The following is a 27,814-nucleotide window of genomic DNA, read 5'->3' as shown; positions in this document are numbered from 1 at the left end:
TACCCATCCTTTAATAGCTGCTGCAGGAGCTGATGTATGCAACCTCAAGAAATCACTGCCACATTGTGACCTTAATTCTTCAAAAGGGAAGAAGCACAACTGTAGCTTCTTCACAAAGAGCTGATGTATTACAAGCACAGTTCCCTTCTAGAAGAAGAAAGGAATGGGAAGGCATATTTGCTGAGCAAGCAAGATGTGGAGTGAGAGAGGTATCTCCACGCACTTGGAGATGTCCAGAATTAATCTAAGGCACATATGAAATGTCCTTCTTCATAAAATTGAGACGATGGGGGAACCATCCTATCTATGGTATACTTGTATACTTCCCCTTATTTAGAAGTGCCTGACCCTCCTCTAGTCTGTTTTACTGCACCTAAAAAAGAAATCTAAACAAACTGTTTTAAATACTTATGTTCCCTTCTCACAACACTGTCAATATCCCAGCAAAAGTTACTACTGCATGGCAGCACCCACACTGCTGTGCTCTAGAGAAAACTCTGACCTTGCAACTGCTGTGAAATATGACCAATAAAAATGGGCTTGGACACCTGCAAATCCCAGGCCCCAGTGCACAGGGCAATGCTTTCCTGCTTCATGAAGCAAACCCCTCTTTTTCTGAGAAATGAAAACTGTGCATTAGAAGAATATTCACTGTAGGCTGTGGGCTGCTAATAAAGAAGGAGTAAAATAGAAGAAAGATATTCTCTAGTTTTCTATCTATGTACTTTGCCTGAAAGATGGAAAACTGAGGAAATGAAATGTTTTACCTTTATGGTAAAATGCTTCTTCTTGGGTGGATGCCAGACAGTAGTGGTTGAATGAATGAATGCCCGCAGAGGTGTTAAGGATGTCACAAGCACATATGCTTTGATGATTACAGAAAAGTCTTGAGCTTTAAGGACATCCTTGTGGTCTGATGTTGATACTTGATTCCTGGAAAGTAATAAAAATATGTAGCATTAATGTAAAAATAAATAATAAAAATATGTAGCATTAATACAGTTCTTTTGCAAATGACCTATAAGAAAATAGTGAAATAGTGAAATTAGTGGAAATAGGAAATTACACCTTTTTCCCCCAAGTTAAGCAACACAGTAGGTTAAATCATGTAGGCTGGAACAAAGCTTTACATCAAGTGATTTTACTGTTTTCAGCATTTTTAACTCTTAGTTTCCAAACACAGGAAGCAATTATATTTGGAGGGAGTGATGTTTGAGAGTACATATGGGTAACTGCATTGTGGGAATAATTAAGTATTACAAATCCAGGCTATTCAGAGTGAATGATTAAATCAAGATTAAATTAAACATTAAAGAAATCCAAGCACGTTAAATAACAGAAATGTATAGTCAAGGTACCCTATTTAATGCTGATTTGTAGTGAATTCAGAAGAACATCCCCACCTAATCCTATAGAAAGACTGTACTATTGTTAGCACTCTCTTCTGTAATAAAGGGACAGAAACATGTGGTGCTGCATACTTCCCCTAATGAAAGCCATATACAATCATTCCAATATTATGAAAGACTAGGATACCTAGAAATAACCTATAACAAATCAGTTAAACCTAAGAATTCTGCAAGCAACTTTGTTTAAGAAGTGACACAGCTCTCTAAAAACTGGCCTACAGCTTCCATAGTACACACAAAGAGAGTCAGCCATAGAAACAGAACAGAAAAAAAAAGCAAATCCAAGAAAAAACCTGTTATTTAAAAGCTCACTGCCTGGGGAAATCTGAGCTATACTTGTGCAAATTCACAATGGCGTTATTAATCTGTCTGTTAAAATCTCTGAGCACAAATTTACCTAATAGAAAATTCAATGGGAAGATGACTGTAGAAATTACGGGTCTCTAAGACTGATTACTGGTAAAAGACAAGGGGCTCTTCTTCCATTTCTGTGTAATTTTTGGCAATATGTGGCCTTTCCAGACCTCAATTTTGCTATCTGTTAAGTAAGTCTAATAACATCTATCTTAAAGAGAAATTTTTCTCCCCTCTGCAGAATAGCAGGTCCTCAGAACATAAAATTTGTGAAATAGTGCAATGTAGGAAACAGCACTTGATAACAGACAAATTATCAAGTACTTCTTGGTTCTTCATCTTAAGGGGGGATCTCTGTGCAAAGGACTACATACGTGTGTCTGTGGTAGGGGAAAAGCAGGGATAGGAGTAGGAAACAGCTCAGCCACCATGAGACCTAAAGGTTCAGGGGTGTCTCTGGGTCTGTATTTGTTTGTTGAGGTGTTTCAATGCCTCAAAGACTTAGACATTTATACCCAAAACATGTGCAAACCTGGTTAATACAGAAACAAATATTCTGCAAGTATGAAATGCAAGACATCCAAGTGCTCCATCTGCTGTGCTCTCCTCTTTTGCTGCATTCTGTGTCCTTGACTCCCAAATAACTGCGTGCTGAAGCGCTGGCAGTTTCTGAGGGTGGGTTGTCAATAACTTACAGCTTTGTGCTCATGCTCTGCTTCCACCAGTGCTGCACATGGGAGGCACGTGCCTGCTCAATGACTGCGCTGCCCTGGGACACATTGCGTGCAGTGCTGGCCCTTGACAGTCCAGGCTGGCCAGAACAGTCTGGGGTCACAAGTGGGAGCTGCAGGTCTGAAAAAGTACCAAGGGAATGAGAAAGGAAGTCAGCAGAGCATTGAAAGCAGGGGTGGACTCCTGCTGCTAAGGATTAAATGAATAAAACACAATAGCGGAAAGCTACCAACATCAGATGAAAATGTAAAATAACAAATGCTGAGACAATAAACATTTTTGGATCCGCTTCATCTGACCAAGCATCCCCTTCCAGCTGCAAGCTGCAGGCTGAAAGGCTTAGCTGCCACTTCCACTTCAGAGGTGAGTGCAGCAATACTGCATACAAAAAGCATCCCCATTTTCCTTCTTAAAAAAACTGAAATCCTTGATTTCCAAATATAGAATACCGAAACTTACTTCCTCATGGAGCACTAATTACAATTAATGGGGATAAGAAATTTCTTTGAATAAGGACCAAGGGACTTTGCTACTGTAATAACATAGCTCAATAAATAAGCTCATATCCTTGTTTCTGTGTTCACCACTAAGGCTACAATTTGCAGGTACTGAAACCTATGGGAGCCTTAGTTCTGCCACCAAAAACAGTGGGAGCAGGACTGATGTAGCACAGTTCTCAAGCTTATTGAGGCATGTGACATTAACAGTAATCAAAATATTGTGATGTGAGATCAGTCAAGGGGTGGAATGTATTTTCTGCTTTTTACTGTCATTGATACAAAGGCACAAAGCCCTTATGTTGTGTCATTATTTCATGTAGGGTAGTATTCATTAATTCTAACACACCTCACATTTCAAGTTCTTAAGTAATGGTCAGGAAAAATCAAGCTGTTCAAATTATTTCCAAACGTTATTGCTTTTCTTTTTATTGACATACTGCATTGTGTCATGGTATGAATTTATTTGTAGAGCTCCTTTTCTAAAGCATGCACTCTCAACCTTGGTACATGAAACGAAAAATAAAACTGAAGTTGTGTTCCTGGTGATGAGCTGTAAACAGACATTTAAAGAAAAAAAACTATTCATCTACTCATTTTCCCAGAGAGTCTATTAAAATGACATTGTGATTGTCTGTATTTATTGGCTGTTCATCAGATCAGCTCGGCTCAACCTTCCAGTCTCAACTGAGATCTAGAATTAATCTGGTCCTCTGCCTTACATGCACCATTTAGCAGGATTAAAGGCTCTAATAATTAAAACCAGGCAGTTATTTAATAGAGCACGTCATGCTCAAGTTATATCCACACTGACATCTTTCTGTTGTGTTATGCATTACAACTGATCGGAACTTTGCAAGTGACTACCTGGCTTTTGATGGTACAGAGACAAAAGCAGACTGCTCTGCCTACTTGACTGTGTAGTGACAACAGGAGTAAGACAGCAAATTCCCATTAAGTAATTTATTTAGCAGACTTGTTTCTGAATATGCATAGGAACCAGAACTGCAAAATCAAGTTGTATTTTTTTCCATATCTGACTTGATGTAAAGACACAAGGGCACTTTAGTATGGCAATTTCTACCCTGTAGACAGACAATGGCATTTCACCACGGCAGTCAGCAATGGTCCCATGTAACTACTCCTATGCATCACTTTAGCCATTTAAAAGAAAGTAAACATTTTACTGAAAATAAGAACATGGCAGAGAAGGGCTGCATAGGTCATTACTCAAGAGAAAGCAATGTGTCTTTTCCTTTTAAAAACATGTTTCTAATTGTGTTGCCAAAGCTACAAGTAACAACTCACAAGACAGAGCTTGCAAATAATGAGATGAGGTTTGTGTACCTGTATTTATCCCACTAAAATGAGAGTTTAACAGTTTCAGGGAAAGAAAAAATATTACTTTGACATTAATTCATTTGTTACTACGCAGTGGGCTATTTCCTGGAGCTGGATATACCCAAGTAAAACAAGTGCGTGGGGACAGATGAAAAAAAAACTTTTCTTGAATTCTCAAATTACAGGGTAGAAGATCCTTAGTATTGCCCTAAGTCATTGCAAACTGCCTCAATTAAAAACAAAACAAAACAAAACAAATAAACCCCAACCAGCACCCCCCCAAAAAAACCCAAAAACCCCCAAACCAAACAAAACCAACAACAACAAAAAACCAAAACAACAAAAAACCACAAACAAACAAAAAAAAATCAACTGCCATGTCTTAAGGAAGAGAAGGTTAAACAAATTTCAGGATGATGATGATTAGCACTGAAAACTAAAAAAGGGCAATGCTCATAAATTATGCCTCTTTTATGGAGCATCCTGCTTGTATGGTGCCTTACGTCCCTTTACTGGTTTTGTGTTGGCATTCCCCTGGGAGACAGCACATCACAGGGGGGCTCTAAGAAGAAGTGAGACTGTCACTAGGTGCTTACTCCTTTGAGATGACTCAGAGCATGTACACTATCAGGCAGAGTCAAGAGGGAGTGACAGTCCCTCACTTTGGTAAATCTACTCCTAGTAATCAATGAACACAATTACCATAACAATAAAGAGACATCAGTGGTGTTGAACTGAGCACACTCAGCTGCATCAGTTCTCATGGCAATTCTTCACCTGCTCCAGCACTCAAAAGCAGTAACAGTGTTTATTAGAGCTGTGTATTTGTTAATCAACTTTATCATCAATGAAAATTAGCCTGCAGTGCCTTTACTGTTTGCAGTAATTGCCATGTTTTTCCATCTTGAAAACACTCTACAAGCTGTTGTTAATTAAGCAGTCCTCTTGAAGTATGTAAACAACATCAACATTTTATAGTGGAAGAGGTGAAGCAGGCTCAGCGGTTGATGTGTCAGGCAGCTTGGGAAACCAAGTTAGAAAGAGTCCCAGCACCCTAATACCATGTCCAGACTACATCCCCTATTTCAAAAATCCAAATCTTACTATTTTTAATTTATAAATCATAACTTTTGTAGCAGAGTCTAAAGATCAAAGAAAAAAGTAAACAAAATAAGATAATTTTTCTTTTTACAGTGGCTGTGCAGTAATGGAAATGTTACACAAAGAGCTCTTTTTCCTGAGGGGCAGCTGCAGGCTTTGCCAAAAGTACTTTTTGCTGCCGCCATTTTTGATGCTCCAGTGTAAGGCAAAGGACCTATGCCTGGACCTATGAACTGCTTTCACTTTGAAAAAATCACAATTTCATTTCCTTGAAATTCTGGCTTGAAAAAGGCTTCTGATGCTGACATCTCTGGAATGGTGCCATTGAAAGTACCAACAACAACACGACTTTACCTCTTCCTAGGGTGTTCACTGTGAGGCCATGCTCATGAGTAAGGAGGTCACTACATGTTCTCACCTGAATTCACACAATAACCACAGCAGCAGGTAAAACACAGACCTGAGACATAAGAACAGCTGCATGGCATAGGGAAAGAGGAGGTATAAAATCTACCAAAGTAAGTCAACACCTCTAGATCAAAAAAAAAAAAAATGCAGCACCTCTTTGTCACACAAACTGGTGGCAGGCACTATTCTGTCAACTGCAATCTCTCAAAGTACAACAGTCAAACAGATCAGTTGACAGTGGCAACCTAATGCAGCAGCCTCACTGACATCTAATGAGGCCTTTCAAGTTTTTACACAGCTATGACTTCTTGCTCCTTCTCCCCCCATCTCTGGCTCACAAGTTACTTACTTGTCTTTGGCTCAGAGTTCTGAAGTGTAACGAGGGATTCAACACATACACAATAAAGAATAGCTGATTTAAAAATTACAACGTGTGGCTGAGCAAAACGTTTACCAATAGCTAGAAGTACATTTGGACAAATTGAGAATTCCTGGAGCAAAGCCAGCCTGCAGCCACCTGGACTGATGGTAAATTGAATGCTTAGGTTAACACGAACATCTGGTGATCTGCAAAGGCAAGGAATTCAGAAGGAAAATACCCTACTGGTTGAACTAAGTAATGATTGATTGAAAGAAAAGGAAACAGAAGATGAATGAGAATGTGTCCTCTTCCTTTTCTTTCCTTCTATAGTATCCTTTGATCTTACAAGGAAGGTTATGATGTGGGTTTTTAAATTAATTTCTTACTTTGTACAAGATCAAATAGACTATATTTTACACACTTCAAACATGGAGCAAGGAACAATTAAGACTATTGTCTCTGAGAAAAAGGTCATTTTGTTTCTCAAGTGTCCATCAACTGTCAGATCTGTTACAAATATTTCAAGAGCAATTGAGTCACTTTGGGAGCTCGTAGTTGTTTAATGAAGCACAAAGCTAGAGATGGAATGAAATGCAACTGAAGTGTTGTGCTGTGTTCTGAGCCCAGCACATTGTTGCTATCTTCCATAAAATTAAATTATAAACTCAGCACGTTTGTACTTGCAAGATATTTATCCGATTGCTTTTCTTTTTAGCAGGAAAAGCATTGCTTTACAACCTTAAAGCACATTGATGCTGAAACTGTACAGCAGCCTTTCCATCTGCACAGAAGCCTTATGGATGTCTTCCTAGATTTTCATAGTGGCAGTCTATTTCTAGCAGGAGTCTCAATTCTCTGACATTAAAAAAAAAAAAAAAAAAAAAAAAAAAAAGGAATGGCACCTCATGTCATTTGTCAGCAGTTTCTACAGTACAATATTCAGGAACTACTGATAACAGGTCCTCTCTGTCAGCCTTGCAGGTTTGCATTCTGACAGGGTACCTCAGCAAGTTAGAAGAACTCCATATTGCATTCTGTTCTGGGATCATCCATTTTCCTTATTGGTATGGGCTACTGGAGCACACCAGACAACTTGTATTGCTGCAACCTGGTCCTCTTCTAGAATTTACAGCTGGGCAATTTTCCAGCCTCTGTAGGTTGGAAAGGTGTGTTTAACAACTGAAAAGATTGCTCCACATCAGGAGATGCCTAAAAAGCTTTCACAGATTCTTAGGCAGACTTCTGAGTTCTCCAGATCAAAGAATTTTGATCAAAATAAAGCCTAGTAACCTTTGGCTCAATCAAGTACAGCAACCCACTCTAAGCTGCATAACTTTGAAAGCAATGAGCATTGAAAATTATATTTTTTCCATTTTTCAGTATTGATTTTGGAGGATGGATGATTTCACTTGAACTACTGCCACTACATGCCTTGAGACTTGTCACAGAAAGCAGATCTATTCCGTTCAATTGTCTCCTGTCACCCATTTGATTTTTGGATTAAAAGACTAAAACAAAGGCTAGTAATTTGCTACAGCTTACACATTATGCCCTGAGGTTGCTAAAGAAAGAGAGAGAACCTTTAGCACTCAGTTTTATGACTGATGCATTTAGAAAAGTTTGGCTGTGAAACTCAAAGTAGATGATGAATATTTGAAGGAAACTAGAAACAATAGGGACAGTCCTGGCCCCCAGGGAAGTCCTGAAAACACTTGCATTGAGTTCACTGGAATATGGTTTCTTGCTTGAAACTTAATCTGTGATGGTCTTGATATGCATTATGAGCTTTATTTGTGATGTCAACATTGATGCAAGTCCAATATCCTGCCTACTGCTCACTACTGATTCAGCTGCCCTTAAAAGCTTTTCGCATTAAAAAATGCAGTGATCCCACCCTCTGTAAGACACTTAATCTCAGAGCAAAACACTTTGTATATTTAGGATGGGTAAATGTCAAACTACGTGTAATTTCTGGAAGTCTAAACTATCCTAAATAGGTTTAGTATTAAAAACAAAACAATTTTACAGTAAAACAGATCTAGAGGTAAATTAATTTAAGCTGTGGGTTGAAATGCACTGAAATTCACTGTGAAATTTCAGAGTTAAAAAGATCAAATTATGACAGTATTACATTGGTATGATGCTGTTTATTTTTCCTTTTAGGAACATCAGCAAATACAGCTTCAGTTTGAAATAATTACTTACCATTTTTTTTGCCTCTTTGTTTTGGCAGGTGCATGAAAAACCATATTTACATTATTAAGTATAGTGTTTGGTGTCTTCATTCCTAAAGCACCCTAAGAGTTAAAGTTAGAGGTGTTGAGTTTTTTCCAACATTTTTCAGAAAGGCTGCTTCTTCTGTGTGCACCCTTCATACTAGAACTTAATTACACAGATAAGCTATAAAACTTTGGAAACAGCAACTCTGAAAATGCTGCTTGAGTGTTGCATGATTAGAGTCACAATTCTGTACTAGTGACAGGATAGAATATAGAAGAGTATAGGCCAAGTAATTAACTTAATTTAGCTGCTTTACTTCTTTTCAAACTATTAATATTTGCCGTTATGTTGCTGTTCTTATGTAGCTGAGATTTGACACTGCTGTAAAACCAATGAAATTCCTGCCCTACATAGTTTATAATCTAATTAACTGGAAAAAATCAGATGCTGGTTTTATTGGCCACTCTTGGGGCTCTTGTTAACTTCAGTAGCAGAAAGGTAATAGGCACAAACCTGATCAAAATTGGTGTGCAAGTATTTGTAAGGGCCAAAAGAAATACATCCCCCTATAAAAAAAAAATCAAATTCCTGTCTCAGAGATGTTGAGTTGTTACAACAGAAAATAAATATGATCTTTAACTTCTCTCTTCCACAGGTGGCTCCACTGAGTCTTGCTTCCTACGCTCGGGTCATAACCTTTCATGTTCACTCCAGAGTAACCCAAGAACACTGGAGACAGGGAGCAGGAGAAGAAAGCACAGGGTTAGCACCAGATCATAAACATATCACAGAGTGGGAGCACAGTCACACAGCTGGACTATCTTGGCTCTCTGTCCCATACAATTTCACTAGGTTCATGCCTATCCCTAGACCTTCTGTGTGGTTAACACTGCTGGCCAGCCCAGAAAGAGATCATGGGAGCACACAAGGCTGGCAGACACTCATAATGTCTCTGCACTAGTGACACTGATAAACAGAAACACAGAAGGAAGGCATACGACAAAAGTATGGGCATGCTGTCTTAAATACAAAGCTTAACAGTTTAAGAGTTGCACAACAACAAATAAAGTAACATCAAAAAAAACCCCAAACCACTGTACCACTGCTTATCAACATCAACATTGTCGTAGCCACAGTAAATCCAGTATACCATTTTCTCACCCTTGCTGCCTGATATTTCCTTGTACAGCTTACTATGTCTTTAATTAGAGAACATCATTCTTTGTGTTTTCACTTTTACAGGAAATTGCTTGGCTCCTCGAAGACTGACTAAATGATAGTAATAACAAACCAACCGATCAGCTTTAACAGGAATTGCAGAGAAACCCTGTTGACTCAAACACACAAGAGTGAAAGTACATAACTGATTTGAAAGGAACAAACTGTTCTGTGGAGGAAATACTGATGAGAACTGTTCTTTTTGTGAATAATTTTAAAATTGAGGATCCAAAAAATCCTGCTAATTTGCAACTCTGCTGTTGCTAGAAAGAGAGTTCTGTTGAAGAACGCAAGCAAAAGAAAGTGGAAAGAGCTGGCCTTATCAGATGAATGGAAGGGGGACTATCTGAAGTCTCACCTCTAGACTAGTTTACTCTAACTTATGCCCTTTTGTCCACTGAACCTGAAATCAAATTATTTACCCTTCTGATTCTAATCTCACCTTTTATGGATGAGTTCCACTCATTCTAAATTACATGTTACTTATCCAGTGATATTGAATGGGATTAATTAATGGTTTGAAACTGAGGTTCTGGTCTATACAGAGATGACCCCACTGTGTACCACAGTTGAAGTTCACATTCATGTCAGTGTACATCAGCATAGTCTATACAGTCAATTAAATTCAGCTAACCCTGAATTATGATGAAAATAAATGGTCTTTTGGGCTTGCTTACTCTAAATACCAAGTTCAAAATTCAGTGTCCACAAATAGACATCTATTGCCATTTAGGATATCACAGGATATCCCTCTGAACTTCTAGCTGCTGGACCAAAAGGAAATGGATTCTGTGCCAAATCTGCCCATTCTACTGGGCATGCTGGACTCTCCATGGCATCTTAAATGTCATGACAACCTTGTGTTGAAATAGCCTGAGGCCACATGCTGATGTGGAGATACACAGGTTTAAAAGATGTAATTTTTTTATTTTTACTTTAAAATACTTCAGCTAATTTAGGTTCAAAACTTTTCTTACCGGTAAGAGAAAAGTGAGGGATGGGCCTTTCTCTATATGATAGCTCTTCAGTGGAGTGCTAGAATAATCCTCCTTTGCTGTGTGGGTAAGATTCAGAGCCCTGCTGCAAAGCACATGTGTTACCTTGACTTCAATGGGATTTCAACATCAGTCACAAGGTCTTTTCTCTTTGCCAGGAAAGCACTAAAAATATAAGTAAGGAATAAGATGCTTACAAATGGCCCTTCCCTGAAGTCCAGATGTGGTAAAGTGACGCTGGTTATATGCCAGGTACCCACCAAAGCATCTCAGTAGGACAGACAAGAGAAACTGTTATGAAATGCTTATGAGACAGAATAGGGAGAGATCACTCATTAATTACCTTCATAGCTAAAAAATGTGTGGATATTAATTGAATTTAGAAAGGTTTGTGGGTTGAGATAAGGACAGGGAGAGATCAATCAGCAATTACCAAAACAGGCATAACAGACTTGACTTGGGGAAATTAATTTATTACCAATCAAATCAGAGTAGGATAATAAGAAATAAAACTAAATCTTAAAAAATTCCCTCCATTCATCCCTTCTACCTGAGTCACTACCTCCTTTCTGTGGTGATGCAGAGAGGGGAATGGGAGCTGTGGTCAGTTCATCACACATTGCCTCTGCCACTTCTTTCTCCTCAGCAGGAGGATTCCACACTGCAGCATGGGGTCCCTTCCCCAGGAGACAGCACTCTGTGAACTTCTCCAAGGAGAGTCCTTCCCACAGGCTGCAGTTCTTCACGAACTGTTCCAGCATGGGTCCCTCCCATGGGGTGCAGTCCATCAGGAACAGCCTGCTCCAGCCTGGGCTCCTCTCTCCACAGGTCCTGCCAGGAGCCTTCCCACAGGGTCACAGCTTCCTTCAGGCACCCACCTCTCGTGGCACTGGGTCTCCATGGGGTGCAGGTGATCTCTGCTCCCCCGTGTACCTCCAGGGCTACAGAGGCACAGCTGTCACACCATGGGCTGCACCACGGGCTGCAGGGAACCTCTGCCTGCTCTGCTGCCTGCAGCACCTCCTCCCACCACTTCTTCACTAATCTCTCCAGGCGCTGTTGTGTGCTTTTTTATTTCCCTTCTTAAATATGTCACCCCAGAGGTGCTACCACCATTGTTATTGGGCTCAGCTTGGCCAGCAGCAAATCCATCTTGAAGCTGGCTGGCATTGGCTCTGCTGGACTTGAGGGAAGCTTCTGGCTGCTTCTCACAGAAGCCACTCCTGTGGCCCCTCACTACCAAGAGCTTGCCACGTAAATCCAGTACAGGAGAAAACACTGAATGGCTTAATAAAAGGGTCATATACAAAGTGGCTTGTACCACATTTATGGACAGCAGTGAAAATGCACATATTTTAAAGAGAAAGCTAGGTGTGCAGTAAGTTTCTCTTGTGTTTGTGGTTTTGTGGTAGTAAAATAATTTAAAAACCTGCAATTGGCTTTTTTCAAGCAGCAGGGTGAACCAATGTTTTTTGAAGGCAATGTGTTACAACATGAACAGGGCCTTCCAATTTCTCTAGGCAGTGGTGAGACACAATTGGGTAGCAATTATCTGCAGAGACTAATTCAACACACTTATTTTAAATACATATTTTAAGATAAAAAGAAGTAGCATTTGTAGGTATCTCTCCCTCCACTGACTTAAATGGAAGACTAGAATACTGCTTTCAGAAGATACATACTCCTAAATTACTAAATGATATGCAATAAATCCTTTCCTTCTGTGTTAAATTTAGCACATATATTAAAAAGGGGAAAAGAGAAAGAAGTTTAAATAGACATAATACAGTGCACAAGCGTTTTGCCCCAGTTTCTATTCAAAAATGGATTTTACCCATGGTAAATTATAATTCTTTGGAAATTCGCCCATAACCTTTAAACTTTTCTGGTTGATGATCTTAATACACAATAAAGGCTTTTTATCAGTAAATTATGTCTGGACAGGAACCAAGCTCTGACTCCTCCTTCTCCATGCCACAACATTTTTGTAAAGCTGAACAAACATATTACACCAAACCCAGGGCACAGAAGTGTAAATACCAGTAACTATATTAACACAAAGCAGTCCAAAAATAAGACACTTATAGCCAAATTATTTCTGCAATATGCAACAGCTGAAAAATGCAATATCTTTACCTGGAAAGATATTGCATAATTGTAATCTATATTTAAGTGTGTTTAAAATGGATTATCAGTCTTTTATTTTTTCCCTCTATGCATTCGTGACTAAAAATAAAATAGAATTGTAAGTTGACAGTCTCATTTCAAAAACTTCCCGTGACAACTATTAAAAGACCATCATCACATAAGCATATTTGAAGAAATCAGATTACCTGAAAAGGCTTTTGCTATCTGGCATAATCCCTCTTCTCTGCAAAGAAAATGCAGGATTTCTGGAAGTAGGTTTACCTGTATGTAAAAAGAAAAGCTTTAAAGATTCAATTTAAAAAAGGGGTTCTTTTTGCTTCAATGGAAAATACCTTCGATGGGATTGTATTTAATTTATCAAAGACACCTCATGTGCAAAACTCTCGTCAGTGACAAGAGGAAATGTTAACTTTGCCCTCCCTGTGATGTTGGAATAATGAAGTTAAGGTGTGGACTCTTCCTCTGTGTTCATAAAAATGCAAAATTTTAGGCTTATATCTCTGCCTCTGGCTGCTGAGTGTTGACCCATTCCCTGTCCCCTTTTCAGTCTCTGGGGCTTCTCTGTTCTGTGCAGTTACCAACCACTGTCTCCCCCTGCATGGAAATACCCTATGCCTCTTGAATTGCTGTGCTTGGGATCAATAGTAAGCTAATGTAGTTAAATCACAGGCAGGTTCTGCAGCAAAACACTGTGTTGCACTTTGGTATGGACATGCCAGCAGCAAGTAATGTTAATTCAATATTTAAAATTTTCCAGAGGAATGGGCCATCTGGTTTAAGTCCCTGCTCTGCTGCAGACTTCCTGAGAGAACTTGGACAATTCCTTTGATCACCTTGTGTCTCAGTTATTCATGTGTGACACATCTGGACATTGCAGCATGCTGTCAGGATTATTAAATTCAACAGCATTATAGAGGCTCAGCTATGGTAATACAGGCAGAATGAGAATAAAGCAGTTTGCAGAAGCCTGGGGTGCTTTATTATCTGAGCATATTCAAAGCATGTATATTTCTAGCAAACTATAACTGCCATAAAAATTTCACTTTGCATGCACTTTGATATGGCATCCCTGTACACAGGGAACCCCAGTGTACATGCTCAAAGCTCTATACTTCTGTGGACATCAGTGGATTTTTTTATCACCAGAGGCACCATTTAAAAGCAGCTCCATTTCTCTCAGACCCTTAAGCTGGACGTAATAATTTAGAGTCTTACCATTATTATTATTTTAAGTATTTTTTACTTAAAATACAAGTCAAACTGTATCTGTAGCTTGGTTACATTTAATCAAAGATTTCAGTTTATATCACTCACATATTTTTATCAACAGGTCAGGTGTTCACATATAAATTACATATCTAAGTAACCTGAACTGTGCCCACAACACGCTCAAGTGAGAAAAAAACCAAAAAGCAATCCTGAAAATAGCAAGGTCATTGGTACTACTGATGCTTTGGACCATGAGGAAGAAGGTTGCAGTGCCAGAGCAAAGAACTGCCTTGAAGGCCCTGGTCCAGATTACATATTATTGACTGTAGGAGCATCGTCACTGTTTGGAGAAGTGCCTAAATTATGTTTACAAAGAAGAAATTACATTAGGTGAAACTTAGTAGTGATATAAGATATGAAGCCTAAATTCATCCATCTCTATCTTCTGACTATACTATAATTCTGAAATATTGCATGCATTTTCTAGTTGTTTCTCACCATTTCTAAATTCTCTTTTTCAATAAGGAGAATTGCTTAAATAATTTCCCTTGTAGACATTTCTGCAGCCAGACATGCTGGTTGAGGGTGGCCAAGAATGCAAAAGCTCAAGCTAAAAAAGAGAAAAGGGAAACTTGACAATGAGTTGTAAAAATTTTCAGTATTTACACTGAAATACTTACAACCAAACTAACATACTATGTTCAAATGAGGAATTGCTTTTGATAACTGCGTGTGATATAAAGAACAATGAAATGCTGGTACCTGACAAGTACTTCTCAGTAAATAGAAAACATGAAAAAAAAATTTCCACTAAAACATGCTGCTGCAGTATAAAAGAAACATTTGATACTTCTCTTTTTATGAATGAGGGCTGAAAATCTGGGCTAGCCTGTCCTTACATTCCCACAAAGGATAACACAATAATCTCATACCTTCTGGAAAAGCTCTAGATTATGCAAATCTTCTGTTTGAAAGCAGCCAGTGCCACCATTTTTTCTGGAAGATAAGCAGATGAAAAGATCCCAAGGGTTCATACCACCTATCCAGAAAGAAAAGAAGCATTTTGAGAAAGAAAATATCATGCAATTCTTATTTGCGTAAAAAATACTTACAGTGATATCCTGAAGAACAGCAAACTTTTGGAGAGCTAATTACATGAGCAGCTACAGGAGGTAGAAGGATAAAAGACATATTTGCTACTGCAGTTTAAGCTTTGTAATTATATTTTGGTGTTTCATAGTGGGCATTCCCTGTTATATCTGCCTACTGATGTCCAAACCCTGCTGCTTGACCTGTTTAACCTTCAGAAATTAAAAAGTTTGGTAACATGATGCTGCTTTCAGTTGTTCTTTTTTTTTTTTTTTTTTTTTTTCAGAACCCCCTCAACATGCATGCTTATAACATGTATCCAGTACATGCAGTGTGATCTTCTGAGGTGTTTCTTTAATGGAAAGTAAATTTTACAGGAATTATTTCTGGTCATGCTATTGCAAGCAGCAGGAATTTTGGTGTAGTGGATTCCTAAATATTAGACACCAGACTGCCAGAGCTAGAGCTGGTGTACAAGTAGGAATTAGATTGTTAGCTTCCGAGCTAATGTGATGCTTCCTTCCTGGGACAAAGGAAGGAAGATACAAATAGGCCTTGAACTTGCTCATATCTCAGCATGTGATGTGGTGTAGAAATGCCACTGTTGCTTCAAATAACCTTGGTCAGCTTCCTCACATGGTCATTTGTTTTCTTTTGTATACAACGTTTCTTATCTGGACCAGTTAGAGATGGTGGCAGCTCACAACAGAATTATTACATCTGTCGACGACACCATGAATATGTTCAATAAAGGGTAAATTATTTCATTGACAGGAAGACAATCAGTAATAATGAACTCAGAAACAGAAAGGGCAGTCAGAGAAACAGTACAGCATCCAAGGGTATAAAATCAAGTCAAAAAGCTCACTGCAAAATAGCTATTTCAGGAACTGGTTGGCTCTTTTCCCCAGGGTTGAGAAGATTACATGTATTTTATTCCACTGTGCTATTCATCTGTGATACCTTCTTAATTTTATTAGATTGCCCCCTTAATTTGGTCCCACAGATGGCCCACAGAGATATTTATTTTATTTATTTCCTTCCTTTCTTTCTCCAGAATGTATTTTTTTCCTATCCCAATCATGATTACAAATGTCAAGCAAGGTAAAGATTCCACTTAAGGAGATTTAACACTCAATTTATGTTAAGTACAGTAATGAACTGATTGTATAGACTGGATCCAGGACTATGAAAGTAACTATCACTTTTTTATGTTTATAAGCAGTGTGACAAAGCTGAAGAGATTAATTTTCAGTTACACTGCATTTATTACTGTAACAAGTTCTTCAATTTCACATTATGAGAACCAGTATTATGGTATAAAAGTAATTAGGGTATATGAAATTTAGGCAAGACAGATTCACTACATGCTTCTTTGTGAAAGAAAAAAAAAAAAAAAACCAACCCTGCAGGTAGATAAAAATGTCACAGATAGCAAACAAACGAAACATTAAAGAAATGTACAAGCAAATACCTCACTTTAGTGCAAAAGTTTGGCAGTGCTAACAACCTACTCAATGACCTCACCAGCTATGTAATTATCAGATAAGCAAGATGTTATGCCTCTGACTAGTAAACACCTTTGAATAAATCATTATAATTACATATAAATCACAATGCCCAGTTGTGTGCAAATTGAAAGAGAGCTGTAGAGAACTCCATTTCTCAGAAGCAGTTCATTTCCTTCCCTTGTTTATTATGACACATCCTGCCCTGGGAAGAATTTGATCCCTGACTCCAGAGGATATTCTGCACTGTGTATTTGCCTTTAGGATACATCAGAGTGATCAATATGAATGTACCTAAGAGAAGAAAAGGAAAAGGTACCCCCAGATCTGGTGTGCTTCTAAGCCAGTGCCCAGGAAGTAAAATAGTTCAGGAGAGCTTGAATGCCTGCCATTACTTGTGTTTTCTATTCAGAGTAATTAAACCTCGAGCCAGTTATTTCAGAACAGAACAATCAGAACTGAAACATGTCTATTTATGGAAGTCAGGAGACTTCCTATTAGAAAAACTGTACACCTAGTGCTGTCTGACACATTCAGGCTGACAGAGCAGTGTGACTCCTACTTAAATGTATTGATATATTCCTCATAATCTATACCTCAAAAAACATTATTGGAAAACAAAAACAAAAGAGTCATTGGTTACAGCAGCGATTTAGTTCTAGAACAGGCTCCTCTAGGAATCCATTTTGCCTCAAATTTGCCCATGTCACTCCTTCCAGAGCTTAACTTTTTGTGGAAAATGAACATCTATGATCAGGAAACCAACAGTCTGTCTTCCTTCTGCATAATTAATAACAGCAGAACTATATCTCAGGAAAAAAAGTGCTACTGTTATACTAATAGCAACAACCCAATTCCAACCCCTATTCCAACAACATCACATGGGCCATGCAAAGGACCGAAGATCCCTTCCATAGAACTTATTGTTAAAGTAAAACTAGATACATGTGAGCTAAAACATTCTACAATAAAAGAGAAAGAACAAAAGTGGCATTAATAATAAACACCATCTGCATGGAAAGACTCATGTTTCAAAATATTTCTAGGATTTTATTAAGAAGCTTTAATAACATCAATAATATTCCATTTTCAATGTACACAGTTTTGCTGCTTTCCAGCAGACTTCAAACCAGAAGCAGGCTTTTACAGGACATTTGAGGGGGAAGGTTAAAAAGAAGGCTTCATATCTGAAAAATTTAATTACTAGCAATTTGCATGAAGTTTTTCCCACAGAATGAACTTTGTCTCTGGCTATGGAAATCCTGTTCCATGCTTTATCCAGCAAACCAGTGGAGCTCAGCACACAGGAACTGTAGATCAGTTAGATAATATGAAATCACACCTCATGGAGATACTCTCTACTCTTTGTATTATTTTGCACTTGGACAAGTAAAAGAGTGGCAACAAGATGAGAATATGCAATTGCATGTTCATCTGCTCTTTCAATATCTTTTCAAATCAAGACAGTTTAGTTCAGCCTGTGAATTAAGGCCTTGCATACATAAGGAATGCTCATCTGCAGAATTATATCTAACTATGCAGGCAAAGTGAGCTTTAGGTGGACACATGCTGGCAGTATGAAGCTCTTATTCACCTATCTTTTGCCAGCTCTTAGCCTCTCCTCTCCTACAGTCTTTGTAGCCAATCCTACCCAGTCCCATCTCAAAAAGTATTCGTACCTGTAACATGTATCTCGTGTTTACCTAGGAATATCAACCCAAGTTTCTACTTCAATTAGTAGCAGTACAGCATAATTTGATTGAAATCTGATGTGATCACCTTTTATTCTGAATGAGTCAAAGAACGTGCTATTCAATTCAGAGAGCAATAACTTCCAACTGAAATTTGTTGTCATGTAAAAATTCCAATTTTCAATGAGATAGCACTGTTTTCATTGGCTTTGACATTGATTTGTCATTTGAAATAATTAAAATAATGTGGAAAAATAATTTAAAAGATAATAGCCTAGAAAAAAAGCAAACTTTTTTAGCAGCAGAGGAAATAGCAATGCAGACACCAATAAAAACATTTAGCTTTTTCTGTATAATATTCTGCTGAGAGTGTTTGTTTTCTGATATATTAGGCCAAAGTTAATAGAAACCAAATGAGAACTGTAGGATTTAATGGGGTTTCAGATAAACTTCAAGAATTTCTGAAGGTGATTTCTCAAGTAACGGGTTTTTATTCCAGTTTTTGAAATGATCACATTCTCCCTTATGAGCTATGGTATTGGAGGCTAAATTTTGCAGGAAAACTGTTGGATGCATACAACTCTGGAATGTTAATCTCTCAGGTGTATTATTTAATTTAATCAAATTACTAATTTTAATGTCATTACTACAGGCTGAAATTTCATTTTGTACTATTAAGGTTTCCATCCTGAAATTTGAAATTAAAGAACTTGGAAAATCAAATAAAATTTGCATCTTTCATGTTTATCTTCCTGCATTTCATTCATTCTGGGAAATAAAAAAGAAAAAAAAAAAGCCACTTGGGTTTTTTTTTTAATTATAATCTCAAGTCAATTTGCAATTTTGCATTTGCTCACACCAATACCGTGAAATTAATCAGTTTATGAGCACTAGAGGAAAAGAAGACAACAAGAAACAGCCAGCATTTGTTTGTCAAGACATATTACATAAAAGTAGTCTCTTTCTTCTGACAGAGTAACAGATCTAGTAACATAAATCAGAATAACTGATTTAGTGAACAAAGCAAATATTAGCAATGAAACAATTTGACTTCATTAAGTCTTTAGACATCGTTTCCACATAACATACCTCTGAGGTGATTGCACAGCTATTTGAGAAAATGAAGCCTAATCCACTATCAAAGTGGATTCTTTTTGGAGCAGAACCTCAAAAGATACTCCACTGTACATTCAGTTCTGACCAAATTTTTCAGTCACAAATTTAATAATGGAATAATAAATGCATTTATAAACAGCAAGTGATACCAAGATGAAAAGCATAAGGACTTCATAAAGCATGGTCAGAATTCAAAATAATTCTGATAATTGGTCCAAATGCAACCCAAGCAAATTCAAAACAAGTTAAAAGTGCCATAGTTCATAAGATGAAATGAAATGGAGAAGTGCAATTTGCCATAGAGCACTACTGCAAAGAAGGACCAAATTTATAAACTGCATATGAACTAACAATACAATATTGTTGCCAAAGAAAAAAAATCAAAGCAACCAACAAAGCAAATATAAATAACTTTTCAGCCATTGGCAAGTATTTATTGATGCGGAAAGAGCTGAATCCACTCTTTAAAATTTCAGTTTTAATTTATTCCATGCCAATTCCCCACAGAATTCTAAATAATGGCCCTGCAGATATCAAGAATTGTAACCAATCCTGTTTATGAGGGTTACAGTGATAACAATGATCAGGGGTTAATCCTTCCGCTTCATTTTGTGTCAGTCATACCTTTCCAGTAACACTGTTCCCTGATTTCAGCAGAGGATTAGAAAAAGAAGATAGATTGTGGAAGACCTCCTACAGGGGCTGACTTGGATGGAGTCAATCCTTTGTCTAGCAACTCACACAGTGATGTCTTTTTGATTTGGTACAAACCAGTTTACAACACACCACTGTTTTAACTGAGTACCAGTGCCTTCTTGGTGTCTCACGCTGACTGCAGCAAGGAGGCTGGGATTGGTGTGAGGCTGGAAGGGGACACAGCCAGGACAGCTGACCCCAACTGGCCAAAAGGATGTTCTGTACCATATGATGCTGTGCTCAACAATAAAAGCTGGGGGAAGAAGGGAGCAGGGGGTTGACACTCATTCAGAGTGGTGGCATTTGTCGGCCCAACGAACACATTTGGTTCCATCCATTATGAAGCTCCTGTCCTGGGGATGGCTGAACACCTGTGTGCTCATAGGAACTGGTCAATTAATTCCTTGTTTTGCTTTGCTTGCGGACACAGCTTTTGCATTCCCTATTAAACTGTCTATCTCAATTCATGAGTTTTCTCTTTTACCCTTCTGATTGTCTCCCTCATCCCACCAGGGGAAGATGAGTGAGCAGCTGGGTGGTGCTTTGCTGATGGCTGGGGTTAAACCACACCATCACTGAATAAATTTTTACCCATCCAAAATCAGCTGTCTCTGTAATCAGTGGAGACAGGATACAAAGTAAGCATTTTAATTTGAGCAAAGGGCACATAAGTTTGTAAACACATGTATCAAGTACTAGAATACCTTACTTTACGGAGGCTATGGAACCTCTGGTAAGGGAGATCCTGAGATTTGAACAGAATCTTTTTTTAAGAGAAATTTGTGTCAGCTCTACTTGAAATATATTTTCATACACCTCTAAGCTGCATGGATGTAAAGAGAAGATTTTCAGGAAAAGTTATTGTTTACATATTGATGCATTCAACTGTATTCTATTATACTTATAGCATGTTGTAATCCTGATATGTAAAAAAAAAAAAAGTTTTAGATTAATGCAAATTTTAGCTTCATGAGTCATGAGTTCTCATAGTATACATGGAAAAAAAAAAGTCAACCTCCTCTGCTCCTGAATGGTAATGGAGGGAGCACAGATTGTACTGAGTTGGGTGAGGAAGCACGTATTTATGGAAGTAGCTGTGCACAAATCCTCCTTCAAACTGGACAGAGGAATGTGTTGGACTTCAACCCTGCCATGTAGTCAATTTATAAGAGCCAATAGTTTGCTAGCCAGGAATTTAAAGTGGAAGCACTAACAGATGTCTGAAAGACAGAACTTCTGCCTCTGGATTCTAGGCTGAATTTTATGCTCTTTAGCCTCTCAGCGAGAAGCAGCATCAGGCAGGCTGTGTGACAGGGTATGGGGATGTGGGAATTCTACACCTCTGACTATCTGAGCTTCACAGATAGCACTCCAGGGGAAAATATCCTTTGAAGCCTATTTCTGGTTACATCAGTTTGACTGTCTTGTTGTGCAAATATCAGAATGCCGCTTGTTTGAATGAATAGGTATTTTATGTGAATGACACATCCTCTTGCAAGTTTTTGATATCACTATTTCATTTGTAAAACTTTTCCTAAAGGAATGTCTCACACTTAGGTGTTCAGGAATTTTCTCCTTAAAACAGCAGTTATTGGAAACATTTTAATTTCTCTTTTGGTGTGGCCCTTGATGGTTATGAGCTATAACCAATATGGACTCACTATGACAACAATGAAGAAATGATCACTCCACGTGAGTGATAGTACAGGACAGGATGGTGAGGTTTCTGATATTTTTCTGAGCTGTTCCAGAAAGCAGCTATTCACCTGCCCATATGCAAATCTTTCACTGTTTCAGAGTGTGTTCAGACTGACTGTACTCTGCCATAACACACAGCCCCATAACCACTAGCTTAGCTGGACAAATTAGGCTAAAATCTATTGTCACATTAATCGCAGTCGAGTACTTTAAATGTAAAAAAATACCCTACCCTATGATTGAGGCTGAGATGGTTGGACACAGTCAATTCATTCACAAAATACTTTGTGCAGTTGCTGTATGGCTGCCAGGGAAAGGCTGAAGGAATCCTGAGGACAGTCACTACTTACTCCCCTTGAGGATGATCAGGATTTTTTTTTTTTGCTTAACTACTCCCTAACTAAGAGAGTTTGAAGTGTCAAGGGAAGCATTCTTTGTAGAGAGGCTAGTGTGAACCAAATAATTTAATTTATAGTTTAATTTCAAGGACAGTTCATCTGTCCCTGAACAGCTTAGCACAAAACATTGCCCTATGCTCAAGAATTAATGCACAGTCACATGTGAGTTCAGAATTCAGACAGGGAAATAGACATTTGAAGTTGTTTGCAGTGCCTCTCATAAAAACAGAGTAATGCTTGACTATCCTATATCTATTCTGCAAGTGCTGTGGAGGAATATTGGGTCTAATTACAAATGGAGAGGTATAATGCTTCCACTCTTGCCTGAAAAAATAATTATTTTATTGCTGTTTATTTATATCACGGACAGGTTTCAGGGCCTGCTTTCCTTGTCAATCAAAGGCAAATTTCAAAAGTAAAAAAATTAGCATCACAAGCCAAGAGCTACCTGTTTCTATCAAAAATATTCTCAAATGTATAAAGATATTTTAATTTCTCCACCTGGTCTCAAACTCTAAAATTGCCTTAGACCTAGCTACCAAGTCAAAGAGTTATCATCTTCCTTACTGGAACCATCGATCATACAAGGTAGATCACTTTCTCTAAAAGAAGCAGAAGAAATCTATTGCAGGCATAAGTATAAGAATGGAGAACAGACAGGACAATCCTTTCTCCATTTGCATCATAATCTATGCAACAGATTAACAATCCTTTCTTCAATCAATAAATTACCATACTATAGCAGACAACAAAAAAAGAAATTTCAGACCTGCAGGAAACGTTTTAAAGTTGGGTTTTCAGATAACTGTCAGTGAGCCAATCAAAGGTAGCAAAAAAAAAAAAATTCAGTATTACTAAACTAGATCTGTATACTTTTCTGTGCAACCAAAGAATGGGCATAATACTGGAAATAAAAGTGCATGCAAAAATTACATTAGTTTGATATAGGGAGAAGAATACAGCAGTATTGTAAGGCAGGTGCATTAGATGGTTCTGAGTCTATTGAGGAAAGACTGTCAGGCTAAGAATAATTCTCTGCTGAGTTGTATTACAGATTGCAACTCTAACAACCTATAGGTTTTACCATGGCATAACCTGTCAAGGTATGAAAATATGCTGTCAAAATACTTTCTGAGCCGTAGTAGAATTCAACAGCAAATAAAAGGAAAATATGCAGTTCTGACCCAATGACAAACACATTGGCGCAATTCAAACACTCAAGCCTGTTATTCCACTTCTGTGCTTACACACCATGCTTTGGATGAATATTCAGATTACTCTGGTATGTTCTCCACACATGGGTACTTTCTGCACAGCAAGCCTCAGTGAAACTAAAAGCTCCTACTAATCCAATATGGTATGCTCTTCTTGTATGCAAGCAAAAATAACTTACAACCCCAACTGCTCCCAAATGCTGGAAATCTTACTTTATATGTATTTAATGCACAACATAAACCATGATAGTCAAAGCTGCTATATATGTTTCTCACCCACACTTTGAGGGACTTAGACCTAACCTTTAGTGGGATGAAGTACTTGGTATTTAAAGCACAGATGTCACAGATCCACTAAAGCTCAGCTAAATCCATCTATGTAGGTGTTTTCTTACCTTCTGTGCAGGTAGAGAAGGAAACTACCTGACAAAAAAGACAGATGACAGATTGAGAAATATTAGAGACAGGCTACTGAGTAGATTGGCATGAAGAACCAGGTGAAAACTAGAAGGAGAGAATGTGCATGTGGGAAGAAGGGTCATGCAGCTGAGACATGCAGGGCCCAGGCTGTGCAATGGAGCCCAGAGGAACTGCAGCAGGTGGGAGAATTCAAATCACACCCTGCTCCAGCTGCTCCCAGGGACATTGCAGGAAGGGGATCTGCCCACAAAATACTCTTCTCTCTTATGCACATGCACACACACACACACAAAGGAGCACAGAGGCACAATGCTGCGTGGGGTAACCCCAGTAACTCTGTCAGAGAGACACAATCCCCTGCCCTGGTACTGCCAAGATGTCCCTGGGGAGACTCCAGCACAGTGCAGAATATGATAAGTGAACAGGAGCCCCAAAGCACCTTGGGGACCTTGTGGAAGCACATCCTAACCTGGATGAGTATGTACACAGAACTTAACAACAACAACAAGTGGTACTGAGGCATCTTCCCCACTAGACTATTGCAAAACCTTCAGATCCTACTTTTATAAGGAAAAGTCTGGGCTTTTAGAAAGGAACATGCAACAGAAAGAGCTGGTGGCTGGAAAAAGATCCAATTTGAAAGTAGTTCCTAGGGAGGAGGAGTTCTATCCAAGGAAACCAAATTGCCAGCTTGTGATTACTTTCCATCCTGCATTTCACCCCAACATTTCTATCACTCCCACTCTTTGCAACAGAACATTAGATAACTGAGCTGAGAAGCCCTCTGAATGATGGCACTAATGAGAATTCATCATTGACTTTAAAAGGTAGAAATGGAGCTAGAGCTTAGAAAACAGCCTCTTCCCTTCTGTGGATATATAGCAGCCTCAGGAGAAGCAGCTAAGGAGTAAATGGATTTATTTGTCTTAATGTCCCATCTCATTCTAATCACAATGGATGAGAATGCCAATTACAATGTTAAAATAATGATGTTTGATCACATATGCAAGAAACAAAAAACCATATTTTAAGATCCAAATCGCAGACCTTGATCACTGCAATTAGAGCACTCAGGCACCTATACCTATCTTTGTAATACCCAGGAGACATGAAACAATACTGAAAAAAAAAGAAGCTTGGCAATAAAGGCAATGGCTAAAATAAACAGTGTCAGGACACAGGCTCAACCACTGGCCTGCAATCATCTACTGTGTTTGTTTTCCTCTCCCTGGGTGGCCATGCAATGTCCCAGGAGACGGTCTAAGCCAGCGACAGTTCCTAAAACTCAGTGAGAAGCAGGCCACCCTCAGTCAGGGAAAACAGTTTACATACATGGACACGAGCCATACTGCATCACTGATCCTTAGAACTAGGAACTGACCCATTTTATTTATGAGTTAGACAAAACTGCAGAAGACAGTGATGGAATAATTAAATCATGCCTAATGTAAGGGTTTCCAGTTGCACTTCACTGATACTGTTTTTCACTTCTACTCACCTGGCATGCTATGGGGTAATGGAAGTCCATGATAGATATATGAACTGCCACGTAGAGCATCCATAAAACATGGACTCTAAAGTAGACCTTAAAATTATCTCTAGAAACATTTTAAAGAAATGTAGGGTCCAACCTCATTTTTGAAGATCAACAGATATCCTCATAGATAGAGGATTTGTTAGATTTGAAAAAAAAAAAAAAAAAGTGTATTGTAACATCTGTGGTGTAAATCATATATGCCATGGAGCTGGGTAAAGGAAGAAAACCTGAAGCTTTCTCCTACTTCACATATCTTCACTTCTACCCTTAGAGCTTTTTTTTTAAAGCCCTAACACTACATTCCAAGGGCAAATACGGCTAACATGTCAAGCTCTGTGTATTTAAAGTCCATGACTTCAGCCTCATCTTTATAGAAAATTACCTCAATTATTTTTTTGTTGAAGAATGACTTCTAGAAAGCTCCACTGATACTTGGCCTCACTGTGCCTGTGAAACCTGAAGTGAGAGAGGTTTTTTTATACACTTGCTGAAGCCAAATGGGAAAACAATATTTAAATGCCTAATTCCCATTCAGACAGAAAAATGCTTCTTGATTTGCTCCAGAATACCTATATCTTGTTCTTATTTTGTCTATCAGCCTATTGAACAGTATTTTGGTATGCGATATGTTTTCTATTTTACCTATTGCAGAAAAAAAAAATGTAGTGAACTGGTTTTCTTCCAAATAAACAAAAAATTATCTTGTCTTATTTCTCCATTTTACACCAAAAAACCTTCTTCAATAAACAGATCAACTAAGCTATATTCTCTCAGATCTCAAATAACTTGTTTCTGCCAGATTCATCTTGCATTTACAAAACACAGAACACTCTGTAAGCTCTCTCTATATATATACTTTTAGTAGTTGCTATAAATTAAAACTGAAAATCCTTTTAATAGCTAAATATTTATTTTTGAAAGCATTACCACGAATGTCAGAAACGAAGTCATTACAACAATAATCTTGTTATAAAAACACTTTATGACTTGAACAATTTGCTTCGAACTTTCCAAAATGCATAGCGCTCAGCTCCTCTGTGCTTCCCTCTATCAGTGTAGGACTGTATTTTATTTATGTGAGGCACCATTGAGGAAATATGTTAAGACTATATTTTTTTTTAATCCTGCTACCAGTTAAAGTTGCTCAAATCCTAATCCACTGTTAATTTTTAATCCAAATCCTTTCAATATTTTGCCTTTCTGTTTTGAAAGATTGACATTGTTTTGTAAGGAAACATGCCTGCCAAAAATGATAGAAAGTCATGATATGTGGGGTTTTTCCTTTTTAATAAAAGGCAGGGTGTCACTTTTAGTAATAATTTTCTGTATGAAATATTTTTTCCAGAAATCCAAAGGGTCTCATAATTAACTTGAAACTGATAAATAGTTTCAATTTCTGAGAATGTCAGAGGAGTCTCTATTCTCTTTGACATCTGTGCAAACTAGGATTACCTCCAAATGGACAACCTCAGGGGCTGAGTAATAAAATATTCAATATTACATTGAAAAATCAACTCTGAGGGAGTAAAATGAACATCAGAAGGGTAGAATAATCATGAAGAAAAGGTTCCCTTTTGATGTAAGATAAGCCAGCGTAACAACAATACGTTGTGTGAAATTTTCAGAACCATGTTCTAAACCGTGGGTGGCTACTGCACTTTTGATGTCTGGAGTGGCTTTGGGATGCAGCATTCAAAAGAGCTGTCAGCTGAAAGTGGATGCAGCTGGAGAAAGTTGGAATCTGAACCTAGGAATGGCGTGGGCTGGTTGCAAATTACAGTGAAGGCCTACACAGTGTATAAGCTTTTTGCTGCCTGAACCAATAAAAGTCATGGTAGCCAAAGTTAAAGAAAAAAAAAAAAAAGTTTTTTGTTTCAGCGGTATATAATGCTGCTACCTAAAATGGGAGCACAGTGATGAAAGGCAGCAGCACACTTCTAACAGCTGACCAGGGCTCAGAGCCAGAGACTGCATCAAAAAGGGTCCACAGCTTCCAGCAGCCAAATCACTGAGCAGTCCTAACCAACAATCCCTTACAGAGAGTGCTCTGGCAGGATGGTGACAGGCTTCTGGCTAGACTGACTGACATTCTCCCAGCACCTATATTAGCAGACAATTATCTGACATTTAGGAACAGACATATATATTTATAAACCAGAGTTGCTGCTTGAACCCTATCGGAGCCAGGATTCATTTCTTAAAGGGAAGCATTTTAAAAATACTTGAAGAAGCAATTGTATGCTGTTACCTTCTTATCCAACACACTACAGTTATAAAAAATTGCCTCAAAGCTTTTTACAGGATTTGCATGTTGCTAGCATATTACAAAGTGGCTATACTGACGCCTAAATCCCTTGTATTTATTTAAGTTCAGTAGTCCTGCACATTGCTGCTTTCCTTTGGCCAACATGTGGATCTTCCTGGACACTGGTGTTTTTCAGATTCTGTTAACAT

At 38.2% G+C, this 27,814-nt stretch overlaps 1 protein-coding gene across 6 annotated transcripts in view; it reads right to left on the bottom strand.

The window, feature by feature from the left end:
• CPED1 (cadherin like and PC-esterase domain containing 1) overlaps positions 1-27,814 on the bottom strand; it is a 145,615-nt gene that overhangs the window by 96,117 nt on the left and 21,684 nt on the right. For all 6 annotated transcript variants that reach the window (XR_005955466.1, XM_041471579.1, XM_041471578.1 and 3 more), the window contains exons 4-7: positions 14,926-15,032; positions 12,970-13,045; positions 2,459-2,615; positions 768-933 (exon numbers count right to left, since the gene is read on the bottom strand). Coding sequence is in view for 5 of the 6 variants with exons in the window: in XM_041471579.1 (XP_041327513.1) it covers positions 768-933; positions 2,459-2,615; positions 12,970-13,045; positions 14,926-15,032 (506 nt within the window). In the remaining variant the exon portion in view is untranslated. The remainder of the gene's footprint in view (positions 1-767; positions 934-2,458; positions 2,616-12,969; positions 13,046-14,925; positions 15,033-27,814) is intronic.

The sequence above is a fragment of the Pyrgilauda ruficollis genome, unplaced genomic scaffold, assembly GCF_017590135.1.
Source record: "Pyrgilauda ruficollis isolate IOZ18807 unplaced genomic scaffold, ASM1759013v1 scaffold27, whole genome shotgun sequence".
Taxonomy (NCBI): Eukaryota; Metazoa; Chordata; class Aves; order Passeriformes; family Passeridae; genus Pyrgilauda; species Pyrgilauda ruficollis.
The sequence above is the reverse complement of the archived record's forward strand: the minus strand, read 5'-3'. Positions and strand labels throughout refer to the sequence as shown.